General features: G+C 37.8%; 1 protein-coding gene across 5 annotated transcripts in view; it reads right to left on the bottom strand.

Annotated features, from left to right (window-relative positions):
- The window catches only part of MAP3K4 (mitogen-activated protein kinase kinase kinase 4), a 94,214-nt gene that overhangs the window by 47,106 nt on the left and 29,887 nt on the right, over positions 1-17,221 (bottom strand). For all 5 annotated transcript variants that reach the window (XM_088142794.1, XM_007432557.3, XM_007432555.3 and 2 more), the window contains exon 2: positions 912-1,102. In XM_088142794.1, coding sequence (XP_087998920.1) covers positions 912-981 — 70 coding nt within the window. In that variant the 5' untranslated portion in view covers positions 982-1,102. The remainder of the gene's footprint in view (positions 1-911; positions 1,103-17,221) is intronic.

Raw genomic sequence — 17,221 nt, 5'->3', positions numbered from 1 at the left:
CCATTGCCTGCTTCCTAGGGCTGAGAGGGTATGACTCATCCAAGGTTTGTGCCTAACGTGGGACTAGAACTCACAGTCTCCCAGTTTCTAGCTGAGTGCCTTAATCACTACACCAAACTGGGTCTCAATGAAAGACTGCTATACTGTTATGTAGAGAAAGTGAAAATAACATTTTGCAAAAGAAAAACTCAGTAGGTGACTTTATTTCCATGGGAATAATCAGGCAAATTTATCAATATAATGTACATGCATCCAAGATGCATGACTTCTCCCTCTGCACTACCCTGCTTATATAAGGCCCATGCAAAACTGCAGAGCACCTGCCTTGCTTAAAAAAGATACAACAGCTAAATAGTTCAGAGTGGTAAAAACGTCCTTTCTCTGTCTCAGACAACCTTGGAGAATCATTGCATTCAGAACAGATAATACCAAGCTACATGGACAACTAGCCAACCTTGGGATAAGGTGGCTATCCTCAATGCTATTTTTTTTTCATTTCTAATTACTGTTAATACACTTGGTAATGAATTAACCCTCTTAATCTTGCTGCTCTGCTGTGCCAGTTGCATTGCAAAAGAGCAGGCGATGAGACAGAAACCTGAGGTCCTTTGATCTTCCCACTAAAGCTTAGCCATTCTATATCAGGAGTGGCAGAACAGTAGGCTCCATGGATGTAAGCCTGGCCATCCAATTCTTCATCAGATGAAAAAGGAGAATGGAAGATTTCTGCACCTTCAGCAGAAAGGAGGAGACTCCATCTATTCTCCTTCCTTCCTGCCCACAGAAATAGCTCATTTCTCAATTTTCACTGCATTAAATGAAAGTTTCCACTTTATTTGTCTAATATAAACATACTGGAGAAATGACAGTAGATTTCAAGCAGAATACAAAATTACTCACTGCTGACATACCTTTCAAAGCAGAACGGGTGGTAAGTTTCCCAAAATTACTTTTCAGATGTTTTGTTGACATACGTTTCATCTGCCGTGGTGTGCTAGGAGGGGAGGTTCCATAGAAAGTTTCAGTATTTGCTTCATCAGACAAGTCTTCAGTATCAGATTCAGATATCTTGCAAGTAGCATCTTCAAACCTGCACTCTTGCCTAAGTATGAGCAGTGAAAGAAATTAGGAATTACAGGTCAGTTTACAATCCCCCCCCCCCCAATTTTAGTGTTTTCATCTTAGTATCAGGATCTTTCTGTACCTTTGCCACTCCTGCGAGGTATACAGCAGCTCTCCTAAAGCAGGTTTTTCCCAAGTTACTAGTAGTGCACTACTTTTATATCTTTGGTTGAAAAACCTTGCTGATTAAATTTTATTTGTAAAAAACAGTCCCCACTATCACTTGACTGGACAAAAAGGAGCTGGACAAACTGGTAATATTACCAGAATTACATCATAAATTGCCATGTATATATTTGCATCCATTAAAAAGTGAATCATGTAAAAGCACAACACAAAGAATTGTGTATATGGGTTGAAATATGCATAACTCCATTACACGAGCATCTGTAGCAACCTGAGCTTTTGTCAAATGTGCATCTTAATACCGTGATGAAGTGTTGCTCCTTACATATTTTCTTGCAACATCACAACATGAGAATGAAAGGGGCAGTTTGCATTACAACCCTGCAATGAACATTTCATCATTGGATCCCTCTTTTACTAGTTCTGTGGACACCAATGCCACATTAATTGGTGAGCAAATCATTCACAGGCCATTAATTTCTATATACATGCAATACAGACTTCTTGTCTCATTGGGAAAGATAGCAGTTACCCAGTATGAAGAGATCTATCACTTTCTATAAATATAAGAATGTATAGGATATGTATCTAGAGAGACAAAGGCATGATTTTTACAACTGGAAAAAAAAATTGTGCAGAAAACGGGCGGGGGGGACTTCTACAGAATAAGTAAAACAGTTTTTAAGACAAAGTTTTTACTTACATAAAAAAACAGCATTGGAGAATGCCAATTCCTATGCATATCAGTGCTTCTTTAGGGAGCTGTCCTACTACATATCTGTAATACCTACATCAGTGCAGTATCAGGGCCTGACAAATCTCAGTTGACCACTTACTGAATTATTTAATATAAATGTGTCCTAAAGGGGGCAAGAAAGAATCTGATCTGATTCCCCCAGCTGTATGTGAACAAGCTGAATGAACTTAATAGGGAGAACTGCGTATGAATAACCATTCTAATATTTGAAGGATTATCCTTTACTTGGAATGAAATTGTTTTTGAATTGGAAGACAGGACCTAAGCCAATAAATTCAATACAAGAAAGGCTATTTTGATTAAACGTTATGAAAAATCTCTTCATTATATCAACTGCTTAACACTGGAACAATCTATTTCAGAAAATACTGGAATCCCTTTAAATGTTTTTCAGTGGAGGCAGAATGGTTACTTAGCACAAATGTTCTAATAGTTAAACCCCCAGATGGGTCGGTATTGGATTAGATGAACTTCAAGGATCCTTTGAACTCTGTGGTTTGAAGAAAAGTTCAGTGTAGAAAACCCAGATTTCATGTTATTGATCCTGTTTCCTCATTAAAATAGTTTTATGGCAAAAGGCCTTGGACAAACCTTTACTCAAGTCCCTGAAGAGAAGTTGCAGTCAGTGCACATAATATTGGGCTAAGTAGAGCAACGTTCTGATTCAGTATGAAACAGCTTTATATGCAGTACAGTACACAGTTTCTCTCTGAATTGGAGTAGGTAGCACAGAAAACTCCTTAATGCTTTGAAAGAAGCAGGATCTTTGGAAGAAGGCTACATATGAACATTTGGTAGCTCAGTCTTGTGTTCTAAAGAATTCAAAGCATGGGATATGAAAGTGATTGCTATGTAAATCCCTGACATAATGAAGACTTCTGGGACAATATTTCTGTGGTGTGTAGTGTATGTATGTGTATGTATGTATACATACATACACACACACGCATACACACACACACACACACAGAGCTAGAAATTAAGTCAATCCAACTCATTAGAACAAAGATTAATGTCATTTCATTCTAAATCTCAAGCTGTCTTCAGTAGTTTCTAAAACAATAAAAGCCAACACAAGACAATGGCAAAGTGTTAAACAATGTGCATTTTTAAAATACATCTCCTTCTATGTTTTACTGCAGCTATTGAACCTAAAAGGGCAGGTGTTATCAGAGACTACTGGCTTAGCAGCAGCAAAGAAAACAAAAATTAATATGTAGATGGAATGGTATACTTTTCCCTACTGTACTTCTTGTGGCTATGAGACAAGAGAAGCCATGCTTGCCTGCATTCCAAATTCCATATATTTAATTTAAACAAGATTTTAACTTCTGAGAGATAATACTAATTTCTCCCTCTGCAACAAGAGCTATGAAGCTATATAAGATTTAGTATATCACACTGTAAAATTTGAGTAATTGCAGAATTTTTCAAGAGATTAAACATGAAATAAAAATGGGATACAAACAAAATCTTCACAAACAGATGTAGAACTGACACTAAAAATAAAACATTTTAGTAATATTAATGGCATTATTGCATCTTTTAATAAAATCATCACCTCAACTTAGCCAATTTACAATTTATCTTTTGATCAGAAAAAGTAGAATTTCAATAGAAATATAAAATAAGCAACATTATATTATGCATCTGACACCCATTTAAAAAAAAATGGAAGGAACAACAGGAACTATTTTACCTAAAGGAAATACTGCAATAAATGTTTTAAATCACTTATAATATCCTTTGACTGACAGAGAGAAATCATTGTTAGTGTGTCTAGGCCTCCTCTGGAATTTTAAACAGTTAATTTTTATGATTAAAAATGTAGCATTTAGTTTAATTCTCAAGATTAAAATGCTTTGGGGTGGGTAGATAAGCATTTATAATATATCTGACTTTAAATAGTGCTAATTTAGTGGGGGGAAAACCTGTCCCCTTTAAAAAACTGAAAAGGTTAATATAACTTTCACTGATAAATAACTGTAATCTCTGCAAACTATCACTACTGATGTTTGAAATATTGTTAAATTTAAGCCAAGAAAAATAGCTAAAAGAGCAAGTTATTTTATGTGTGAGGAAAAAGGCACTGATTTGTAATGTCACCATCTGTCAAACTAATGAATAAGGGAGAAAAATGTATCTCTTCCATCATGATAAAATCAATTCAGAACTTATAGTTTGGTCTAGTGGTTAAGGCACCAGGCTAGAAAGCAGGAGACTGTGAGTTCTAGTCCTGCCTTAGGCATGAAAGCCGGTCGCTCTCTCTCGGCCCAACTGACCTCACAGGGTTGTTGTTGTGGGAAAAATAGGAAGAGGAAGGAGTATTAGGCATGTACGTCACCTTGAGTTAATTCTAAAAATAATAAAGACAGGATAAAAAAATCTAAAAAAATAAGAATCTGTAATTGCAAAACATATTCACAGCTGAGAAGCAGGCTGATCTGAAACAGAAAGAGGTCAGTTCTAAAGGAATTACCAATTAACCAAGAATGAGAATAGACATTCAGCAAATTACATTTCATTCCAAACTTGGCTACTCAACCCAATGTTAAAATATGCAAGAATGTGAATGAAAATTTGGCTTGCATTTTCAAAATTACTGAGCACAAAATGCTCCAACATAGCAGTTCAGCTCTGCGAGTACTGTCTCTTCTGGTGGTCTCTCCCCCTCTACTGAGATCTGGAGGAAGAGGTTCTCTCTGGTCCCTGTCCCTTACGGAATGTCATCTGCAGGGATCCTGAGGTTGGACATAGCCCCTAATAGCTCTGGCCCTATTAGTTTTGCAAAGCCATTAAGACAGCGTTTCTCACCCTTGGCAGCTTTAAGATGTGTGGGCTTCACCTCCCAGAATTCCCCCTGTTTCAGGGGGCCTTTGGAAGCTGATGGAGTCATTTTAGTTTCTCCTGCTGAGGATGGTGTTATAGTTATTCTTTGGCATATGGGATGTTATTAATTACACTGTTGTTTTACTATAGTATTTTGTTCATACTGTTATATTTAATTTAATGCTATTACTATTTAAGAGATCTGTAAGCCACTCAGACATTTTTGGAGTGGCATATACGTAGTAAAATATGTACATATGTATATACATACAAACATTCATATATTGGGGAAGTGTACAGAAAAGTGCTTGCATTATATTACAAGTAATATGCAAATGCACATTGAATTACAGAATCCTGCTTGCAAAAAGCTCATGCAAGAACACATATTTAAGAGAAATCTGCATGTATTTCTTTAAATTTAAAGCTCATGTAAAGATGGAACAATACAAACTTAAGTCCAAAATATGTCTAAAAGCAAGAGCAAAAGATTTGCTCATTCTTAAGTAAGGTCTTTTCCTTTTTTAAAAAAATGAAAGAATTATGAAAGACCAACTATTTAAGATTTGTCAGGGCAAACAGCAAGAATGATTGTATGAACAAGAAAACAGCTCCTATACACACTATGTGATCACTGCCACTTTTCTTTCTCCAGATTTATTTGAAGGAAGATCCATAGAATAGAATAGAAAATACAGGCTTTGTTCAGATGAGGTAAAAGCCAGAGACAAACTCTGACATTTTTTTTTAAACGAAGTATATTAAAGAACAGAAACATTTCTGAATAAGCAACTGAATTATTAGAAAACAATAAGATGAAAGGCATGTTAAGGAAAATATGACACTTGACAAAAAAAAATCCAAATTTTACATGATCTGTAAACATAATTTGCTGAACTAATTTCCTTTCAGTGTATAAGGAGTTGATTTTGCCAAAATTACGTAGCTCAATGGAAACAGTTACTGAGCATGCTGTTGCAAAAAAGAACAGTTCTGTGATGGAGATTACTAGGTATGGGACCTCTTGATAATTTTGTAACAATGTGGGAGGTAATCATGCTTAGAATACTACATCCAGATCCATTTAAAAAGGCATTGTAAAACTGGAAAATATATATTGTATATATAGAGAAGGCAAAGAAAGCATGCACAGCTTCTGAAATCCTATCTAATCCTTGAATATCCAATCTTTGGTCTACTTTGGGTCATCTGATCAGAAGAGGGGGCTTAGAATGGGACAGTCAATAACATTCCAATCCACTGCCCAACTGCCTCTTCTCTTTTTCTGGATTGCTTTTTTCCTCTGCACACCCAGGCTGGATCTAGCCCCTTTTCAAGCTTGACCTTACTTTTGCTGGCTTCTCCTACAACACCAAATTTGATCCTGTTTTATTATCAGACAGTTATTCTGCTGACAGAGTCCCCAGCCCTTTTTCGTAATTTCTTTCCCATATTCTGGTAGGGAAAGTTCTGGAATTTTTTTCAGCCCCTCAAAAAGGGCTCCACACCATGTCACAAGACTGGGAAGGGGAAGGAAGGAAGGTTAAACTGGGGAGTCAGCAACTGCCACATGACTCATCTTCCCATTGGGATGTATTTGGGGATTTTTTTTTTTTCCTGAGATGCCAGATGGCTGGCTCTGGCCAATTTTCAAACTCAGCCTTTCTTTTGCTGGCTCCACCCCTCATCCCACCCTTGAAAACTGGTCCCATTCTGTTCAGTTTTCAGAGAATTATCTTACTGATGCTCAGACAGAGTCTCCAGGCTCTTTATATAATTTATCTCCAACATTCAGATTGGTTGAAAAGGATAAAAGGAGCATTAAAAACTTATCAAAAGATTGGAGCATCTTCCATAAAAAAAATACCTACAAGCATAACATTTTCAACACTACTCTTCTTCCTATGTTCACATTATCCACTTCTGTTATTTTCTTATATATGAATGATAGAGAAACAAGAATTAATAATCTTACCCAGGTGCTGGCAAATATTTTGTTAATAGCTGGGAAACAAAACCATGTCCAGATTAAATTCCCACAGTAATATATTGAAGTTGATGAGCTGTTTGCTAATACTCCAAAAGGCAAAATATATTTTTACCCCAACTCCAAAAATAATTATTTCCAATTTTTTTGCCAAAATAAACAAATACATAAATAAAACATCTGCTATAGTTTCTTCTTTTTACCTTTCCTAGATTTTCCAAGATGTGGACAAATCATTGTTTGTTAAGATGAATTCAACAAACTCTTCTAATTATTCTAGTGTTTTACATGAGAGGAGAACACCTATAAAACATGCTGACTTAATAAAAAATTATTTTAGACTTTTTTTTTCCTTCCAAGAGCAAGTACTTGTTCTGTGATGCGTATCAAACTATTTTTCACAACTTGGGGAAATTTTAAAACACATTTTTGATAAATGCATATAGGTTTGATGTTTAAAAAGAAAAAATATAAAATCCATGTCCTAATTGCATCCGGATTAGGCTATTGCAATGCATTTTGCATTCAAAGAGGATTCAGAAATATCTGTTGGTTTCCAAATGCTTTGGAATGGTTTCCCAAGTTCAAAAGTGTATTTTTAAAAACCTATTTACAATGCTAAGCTATCCATAAACAAACACATTGTTCTTTTCAGTCCTGGGTCCCACACTACATTTCTCTAAGACATTGAGCATATAAAACACTGCCTTTTTACTCATGGAAATGTAATTCTCAAATACGTTGCTGGGGGGGGTCTAATTATCCCTGCCATCACCCCATTTTCAATGAATGGACAAATAATGTTTGCCTATAAAGACATTTCAATCAATGTAAGATGGTAAGACTGTTAGTTCAATAGCAAGTTGTATCTTTTTGTATGGTTCTCTGACCCAGCAATATTATTTCTCTTTCTATTTTAATGTAGGGATTTTTGTGGCTGTTTTTAATTGGGAGATGTTTGGATCAAAAGATGGATAAGTCACCTTACGCCATTTCTGTTCTTACAAATCCAAATTAACTCCTTGATTAACTCCAAGAGAACTATGCAATTATAAGCTAGAGTCAAATATTCAGTTTCTGGGAAAAGTGATTGAAAATGTTGTGTCCTCATAGCTCCAAGATGCATCTTGATAATATGGATCATTTGGACCCATCTCAAATTGGATTTTCATCCAGAATATGATATGGTGATCTATGCTAGAAACTGAATGTGGGGAGTGAAGCCCCACTAATTATCCTCTCAGGGATTTTCAACATTATCAGCCATGATACCCATTTGCTCTATCTGGAAAGACTGAGTCTTCCTGTAGAGCTGAGTCACTAGGGTTCTACTTAGTGACATCTACTGTAGTATCCTACAGGACTCCAGCTTGACTCCCATGGTATTCAATATCTACAGATTATCACAAGGGGAAATCATTCAAGCTTTGTAAGCTAATGATACTCAAGTCTGCTACTCCTACCATTCAACTCCAAGGAGCTAACCTGTTTCCCTGAATGTGCCCTATGTTCTTTAGTGAGTTGAATGAAGTAAAATTAAATCAAGGCAAAACAGAAGTGCTCTTGGTTAAATAGGAAATTGGACTGATTCAGCTTATTTTTTGATGGGATTGTAACTCCATCTGAAAGAGCAGATCTTCCATCTAGAAGTGCCCTTGATGCTCAGATGTCATTTATTTGTGAATCAAATAAATGTGTGCCAGTTGCAACTGTTTCTTAGGTGGATGGATTCATCAAAAGTTATCCAAAAATTGGTTACATCCAATCCTGACTTTTCTAATATTCTCAGCCCTATAGGATAGATCAGACTAAGAAAACAATGTCTTACATGTGCTTTCCTTCTCCCTCACTTATTCTTCATGTGAATTAGGGAGAGGCTTGTCTGAGATGTTTTCTCAAGTTTGTTTCTTGGACTGAACTTAAGCCACGCTTATCTGATCATTGGTTACATAGGAAACTGGACTGAGATTCAGCTTATTTTTGATGGTGTTGTACTCCTTCTGAAAGTAAGGATCTTCCCACTTTCCTTCAAGGCCATTCCTTGTTCCCTCTGCAAATGTAAGCTACATGGGGCTATCCTTTAAAGTACCCTAAAATTGCAATGAATGAAAAATGTGGCAGCTTGGTTACTAAACAGTGGCAGCAAAGAGGACCATATGATACTTGTCTGGAAAGATTTGCACTAGTTGTTAATTATTTATCAAGCACAGTTTAAGAAGTTGCCAGTAACTTTTAAACCCTGAACGATAGGGTCTGACTACCTAAAGGACGCTATTATAAATCTGCCCAAATCTGCAGGAAAGCTTCTTCTGAACTGTTCCCTCTGTTAGATGTTCATTCACCTGGCATAGGGAACAAGGCTTTCTCCTCCACCCACGCCAGATTATGCAAAGGATTTTCTTGGGAGTTGCATTTGGGTCCCACATTCTTTAAGCCTGGAAAATCTGTGAAGGCCCATCTCTTTCCTCAAACTTTTAACTGATTAATCTTAGTACTAACTTTATGTTTTTAAACTTTCTGTATTTTAATCACTGTTAATCAACCTTTAATACTTATTTGAATAGAAAAGTACTATATAAAAGGAAGGAAGGAAGGAAGGAAGGAAGGAAGGAAGGAAGGAAGGAAGGAAGGAAGGAAGGAAGGAAGGAAGGAAGGAAGGAAGGAGCCCTGTTCCAGGATAGATAAGACAAAAATAAATAATTCTGGGTGCCATTAAACTTATTTCACTGTATTATTGATAAGCTTGTTTGGTGTAGTGGTTCAAGGCACCAGACTAGAAACCAGAAGATTATGAGTTCTAGTTCTGCCTTAGCCACAAAGCCAGCTGGGTGATTTGGGGCCAGGCCTCTTTCTTAACCCTAGGAAGAAGGCAATGGCAAACCACTTCCAAAAATGTTGCCAAGAAAACTGCAGGGATTTGTTTAGGCAGTAGCCAGGAGTCAAGACTAACTCAAAGGCACACCCACACACACAAAAAATATCCCTCAAAACCAGCAGATATGAAACGATTCTTGAATCTTTGATGTACTCTTAATCAGAAGATGACATGGTAACAAAAGTCAGTAAAAATGTACACAGGTAGTCCTCAGTTAACAAAGATAATTGGGACTGGGAACTCCATCACTAAGTGACACAGTCGTAAAGTGCGATGTTATGTGACCACACCGACTTACAATGGCAGTTCTAATTGTGGTTGTTAGGCACAACGTCATGTGCTTGCCATTTGTGACCTCCTGTCAGCTTCCCCATTAACTTTGCTTATCAGAAGCTGGCAGTGAAGGTCACAAATGATGATCATGTGTGATGGAATGGAATTATGAAGGCTGAGCTCGGGGAGACAAACATTTTGATTGATGTCAGGCCTAGCCCAAGGAACTCCAAGAGACAATGCTAATTCAGTTCAGCTATGTTTATTAGCTACAACCTCTAGCAAGAATCTTCCCAGACTAAAACCCCAGTTCCCAAAATCCTCCAGCCACAACAGTGTGAATTCCTCAGGGAGGTGCCAGTCTCATCCTCTTGATCCTCCCACGCGGTTCTGACGAGCTAAGAAAATGTTTGTCTCCCTGAGCTCGACCTTCATAATTCCATTCCATCACATCACGTGACTATGGGACGCTGTGACCATCGCAATTGTGAGCCAGTTACCTAGTGCCCAAATTGCGATCACATGACTGGGGATGCTGCAATGGCTGCAACTTTGAGGACTGGTGGTAAATCTCCTCATTCAGTGTTGTTGTAACTTTGAATGGTCACTGAACGAATGGTCATTAATTGAGGACTACCTGTACTTTCTGCTTGAATCTAAAAGGAAAAGAAATGTGTTCTAATTCATGCCCTAAGTTAAGCTACTTAAACATTTAACAGATTTCTGTGCCTCTGAGATCACCAATTAAATAAATGAAGCCCTTAGCATTTCTGGAAGCTCTTCATGTTCTCACAGCAGAACTCTTAGTTCTTTCGAACAAGTATAATTAGAAACTGATAAATACAAAATTTGTCCTTAATAGATTTTCAACACAGTTTAAACTTCATTATAAAAGTATTTGTTTATTTAAAACATTCAGCCAAAAGGGTTCCAGATCCAGTTTATCGAGTAATAAAAATAAGAAAGTCCCTGCCATTAGGCCCACATTCTAAAAAGACCTGAGATGGAACTTAATACTGATACTGAGGGAAAAGTGAAATCTGGCATGGTTTCTTAATGTTTCTAAGTTCTTTAATGACCAGGATGATGGAAAAATACTTTTCTCAGTTAAAAAAGAGGTCCTGAAGGTCTTCTAAGGAACAGCCTCCTGGCAACCCAGGAGGCAATGGCAATGGCAATCCTCAACTGAGATCCCCTCTGTAAGTAGGGACCAGCCCTCCAGTAGGACCAGCAACTGGTTTCTCACTAGTTGCTGTTTCTTCTCTTGTTGTGAACGTATAGTATATTTAATATTTTAATATTTTGAGTCAACGGATCTGGGGACTGTGGAGTCCTTGGGGTTCTCTGAGCTTGGTTGTTTTCTTGCAAACGTTTCAGTGCTAGCACTGAAGATGTTACCTAGCCGGGTAACGAATGTTTGCAAGAAAACAACCAAGCTCAGAGAACCCCAAGAACTCCACAGTTCAACCCTAAGCTACACATATTTGCTTCTATTAGATCTGGGGATTATCAAAAAGTCGGTAGGAAATTATATAATTCTGCATAAAGCAAAGTAAAAGAAACAATTTTCTACCTCCAATTTCTATATCACAAAAACTGATATCACAAGTGGGTGGAAACTTCAGATGTTTGAGCAATGACGGCTCCCCCCCCCCCCGCCAGCTACAAATCCTAGTGGAAGGAATTACAGCTGTATTAATTAATAATCCATAAAGCAGAATATCAGATACAATTTCAAGAGACGCAGAACTGCTGGGTGCATTTCTCAAAGCTCTTTCACCACCAGATGTTTCTCAGCCCTCTAGGCCTCTTCATGACACTCCTTAAAAGCTGATGGGGCAAATTGTTCTTTGTTTCACTAATGCTGTATAGTCATGTTTAACACCATTAACTTCTATCGCCCACTGAAGAGTAACCAATACTATTTATAAGACAAGAAGAGAGCATTTCATAGCACAGCTTTTTAACATAAATCACATTATCAGGATCTTTTGTTAAGGCTATTCTAATTTAAACTGACCCTGTAAAAAAATCCAAATATTAACCAGGTCCAACTTTGCTTTGCTTTTCAAGATCAGACAAGGTCAGCTAGATACTGCCAGCTGCTGTGATTACTAGATTATTAATACAGTATGGATGGAAGAAAGGAGACCTGCAACTGAAAACTGCAATGTAGAGGGGTCCGTCATGCTAGTCAGTCAGCTGTGCTGCCTGCCACAATAGAAATAAAAATAGAAAAAGAATGGCCTATTTCCAACCAGTTGTCTATTTTAACTCTTCTAACAGTTTATTAGCATTCCATGCCCACTAATTAACTTAGTGTTCATTATACTATTCTGGGGCCTTACCTAGAGTTTTTGGTGTTATATATACTTCAACTGTCTTCCAAACCCAATGGCTCCATTCCTATTTGAAAGGGAAAGTATTTTAGCTATGTGAACTTCAAACATACAGGAAGTCAGGTAAGATGAAACAAATCCAAAATGAAGAAACAAAATGATAAAAATCAATACATAAATTTAAATTGTACTAATTAAAAACATATTTTTACTGAATTAACAAAATGGCTTATTTATAAAATGGCTTCTGACAAAATAAGGGAGAAGAACCTGCACAAAGGAAAAGATATCCTTCAGAGAAAATTGTGTTCTCTGTTGTGGCAATTGCTGAATATTTCATATATGAGTATTTCAAGCAAATACTTATCCATGTAATGCGACTAAGATGTACATGCTGATTTTACTACATACAGAGGGGAACACATAAATACAAAACATACTATAACTGGGGCTAAGCTACGAGGCACAGAGAACTCTGAGAAGGCTAAAAGTACAAGAAACAAACATCCTAGAAATTTGACCATTCATTCTTCTTCCATATATTTTGAAGCTCCATACCAAAAGTTTATCAGTGATTTTTATTTATATAATGTATACAAGCCATTATGGATTACAAAGTATATAAGTTATTTTTAAAGTATATGTAATTCAATAGGATAACATTTTACAATTATAACTGCATCTCATAATCTTGCTCTTCGGTATAAATTTCTGCTGCCACTCACCCAAAACATCTCCCTGAACAGACAGAGAGATTGTACTGTCACCAAATCATAGTAAACATTCCACAAAGGCCAATATTACTAGGTTACATAACAATATAAATAGCTTTGACACTGTTAATTAACATACATGAAAACAACTGAGGTAACCACACAAAGCAAATACCTATCAGGCAACAGTATGAGTTTCTCATTGGAATGGCAATAATGATCTTGCACTGCACATGTACAAAACAGACTCCAGCACACAAACACAGAATGCCAGTCCTTTGGATCTTTAAAGCAATCCAACTTAAGGAATCTGTGGATCTACTTTTTCAGATTAATCATCGCCTTAATTCTTTTCACTGATCATCCATTATTTATCATGCCAAATATGGAGCATGTTAATTAAAATTAAGTTTAATTCCCAGATCAATTCCAAGATTAGGGTTATCAATGTCCTATAAGAACTACACTCATTATAGACGGCATATAGGTTACTTATTGGGATATTGTCCCCATTAGAATTGTGACCATTGGGGTATCAGGTCTGGCACCAGCCATGAACCCTGGGCAAGAGAATTGGGTGGCAACTGTCATGCTGACTATGCAGCAGCGGCATCTCTTGCTGAGCTATTCGACTTCATCTTGGAGTTGGCAGCAAGCTTCCCTAGACTGATGGTGCTGGGGGACTTCAAACTGTCTTCTTGGGTTCAGAGGCAACTTGAAAGTTCTTTGCTACCATGATAACTCTGGGCTTGTCTGAGTTCGTTAGAGGTCCAACTCATGTAGGAAACCAGAAATTAGATCCAGTTTTCATCTTGGAACAGATATGACATGATATGAGGGTAGGAAATGGTAAGATCACTCTCTGATTTCTATGAAGTTGACTGGTGCCACAAGCCTCTGCAAGGAGGGCAGACCTGTTTGATTGGTCCATCTCAGATACCTAATGGGTCATTTGGTTTCCATAGGGTGCTGGGAAATTTTCCAAGAACATAATTGGCAGTCCTGCTAAGCTTATTCACACATTGGAATAATAAGGCAGCGAGACACCTGAGTGGCCTCTCCTCTTTATCCAATCCACAGTTGCTCCTTGGTTTACTGAGGAATTCCAAAAGATTGAGAAAAGAGACACCTAGAGTGCTATTGGCAAAAAATGAACAGCAAATCTGACTGGACATGGGCAAAACCTGTCTTCTCTGGAACAGGAGGCTTTGGTCACCTCCTGTTTGGATTTACTGTAATACATGCTACATGGGACTACCTTGAAGACCACTCAGTAGTTCCAAGTGCTCCAGAATGCAGCAGCCCAAACAGTTAAAGGCACTAGTCAATTTGGCCAACACCTCTGCTTCAAGAGCTGTAGGGATTGGATGTTTCCCAGTGCAATTCAAGGTGCTGGTTCTCACCTTTAAAGCTTTTATGGTTCAGGACCTGGGTATGTATTAGACTACCTAATGCAGAGGTTTCTGCCAGGCCATTAAGATATAGAAGAGAAGACTCTTCCCAGATTCCATCCCTTAGCAAATGTTTGCAGTTGAAATCTTGGATTTGGGCCTTCTCTGTTGCTGCCCCTGTTTTCTAGAACAGCAGTCCTGCTGACATCAGACAGGCTCCAACTCTCCCAAACTTTCACAAAACTCTCAAGAATTAGCTTTTTCACCAAATCTTTGAGTTCTGAGTTTTGTGCTCTGTTTTCTCCTAAGAACAAATCCATACATGCAGGTCAATATTCTGTGTTGGGATGTTACTGTTATGATAAAGTTGTTTTTTAAAGTTATTTAACTTTATTACTAGTAGTACATCTGTAAACTAGTAGTACATCTGTAAATCACTTAGAGTCAGGTATGATTGGGATTGCATATAAGCCGAGTAAATTATAAATAAATAAACAAAATACTATTTATAACCAAATTTTCTGTATTACAGTTCAAAGATTACCACACATGGCTTAAGACCATCTTTCCTTCTTTACTGAATATGACCAAATATTCATCCTGTCAACTGGAAATTAAAAATAAAAACATAATACTTGAAGAAAATGCTTAAAATATTGAAGTCAATGAAACTGAAGTCTAATATATAAAACACTCAACACCTATATCATACAATCAGTTGTCACAGTGAAGCCAATTTATATAAAGTCACTGACAATATTTATATTATCAATAATACAATTATCAGTGTAGTGAACTTGTTTTACATACGACATTATCTTGATTATATATTCCTATTGAACATGCTTGGCTAATATCTATATCTTTCCTTTCTTTGAGAACTTCTGTATCGCCTACACAACAACCATGTGAAGTAGGTTAAGCTGACAGATACAGTGGGGCAAAAAAGTATTTAGTCAGCCACCAATTGTGCAAGTTCTCCCACTTAAAAAGATGAGAGAGGCCTGTAATTTTCATCATAGGTATACCTCAACTATGAGAGACAAAATGGGGGGAAAAATCCAGAAAATCACATTGTCTGATTTTTAAAGAAGTTATTTGCAAATCATGGTGGAAAATAAGTATTTGGTCACCTACAAACAAGCAAGATGTCTGGCTCTCACAGACCTGTAACTACTTCTTTAAGAGGCTCCTCTGTCCTCCACTCGTTACCTGTAGTAATGGCACCTGTTTGACCTTGTTATCAGTATAAAAGACACCTGTCCACAACCTCAAACAGTCACACTCCAAACTCCACTATGGCCAAGACCAAAGAGCTGTTGAAGGACACCAGAAACAAAATTGTAGACCTGCACCAGGCTGGGAAGACTGAATCTGCAATAGGCAAGCAGCTTGGTGTGAAGAAATCAACTGTGGGAGCAATAATTAGAAAATGGAAGACATACAAGACCACTGATAATCTCCCTTGATCTGGGGCTCCATGTAAGATCTCACCCCTTGGGGTCAAAATGATCACAAGAATGGTGAGCAAAAATCCCAGAACCACATGGGGGGACCTAGTGAATGACCTGCAGAGAGCTGGGACCAAAGTAACAAAGGCTACCATCAGTAACACACTATGCCACCAGGGACTCAAATCCTGCAGTGCCAGACATGTTCCCCTGCTTAAGCCAGTACATGTCTGGGCCCGTCTGAAGTTTGCTAGAGAGCATTTGGATGATCCAGAAGAGGATTGGGAGAATGTCATATGGTCAGATGAAACCAAAGTAGAACGTTTTGGTCTAAACTCAACTCGTCGTGTTTGGAGGAGAGAGAATGCTGAGTTGCATCCAAAGAACACCATACCTACTGTGAAGCATGGGGGTGGAAACATCATGCTTTGGGGATGTTTTTCTGCAAAGGGACCAGGACAACTGATCCGTGTAAAGGAAAGAATGAATGGGGCCCTGTATTGTGAGATTTTGAGTGAACACCTCCTTCCATCAGCAAGGGCATTGAAGATGAAACGTGGCTGGGTCTTTCAGCATGACAATGATCCCAAACACACCGCCTGGGCAACGAAGGAGTGGCTTCGTAAGAAGCATTTCAAGGTCCTGGAGTGGCCTAGCCAGTCTTCAGATCTCAACCCCATGGAAAACCTTTGGGGGGAGTTGAAAGTCCGTGTTGCCCAGCGACAGCCCCAAAACATCACTGCTCTAGAGGAGATCTGCATGGAGGAATGGGCCAAAATACCAGCAACAGTGTGTGAAAACCTTGTGAAGACTTACAGAAAACGTTTGACCTCTGTCATTGCCAACAAAGGATATATAACGAAGTATTGAGATGAACTTTTGATATTGACCAAATACTTATTTTCCACCATGATTTGCAAATAAATTCTTTAAAAATCAGACAATGTGATTTTCTGGATTTTTTCCCCATTTTGTCTCTCACAGTTGAGGTATACCTATGATGAAAATTACAGGCCTCTCTCATCTTTTTAAGTGGGAGAACTTGCACAATTGGTGGCTGACTAAATACTTTTTTGCCCCACTGTACATGAGCCTCAGATGCACCCATTCTTTGCTTTCCTCTCTGTGATCTCCCTGAGATTTATCCAGCTGCATATCCAGGGTCAAAATATGCCATATTTGTGCTACTGGCAGGACCTGGATGACAGGCCTCCACATTTTTATTACTGCAACATATGTAGTATGATAACCAAGCCATCACCTTCTGACTTGAATAATGTGAAGAAGTGGGTGGAAATCATCCTAGCAGTTGAGCTTTGTAATCAGGATATCCAAAATATTTTGAGTATGCATAGCCA

Source organism: Python bivittatus, unplaced genomic scaffold (assembly GCF_059951505.1).
Source record: "Python bivittatus isolate LINGU-HERP-01145 unplaced genomic scaffold, Pbiv_v1 ctg000020_np1212, whole genome shotgun sequence".
In the NCBI taxonomy this organism is placed as follows: domain Eukaryota; kingdom Metazoa; phylum Chordata; class Lepidosauria; order Squamata; family Pythonidae; genus Python; species Python bivittatus.
The sequence above is the reverse complement of the archived record's forward strand: the minus strand, read 5'-3'. Positions and strand labels throughout refer to the sequence as shown.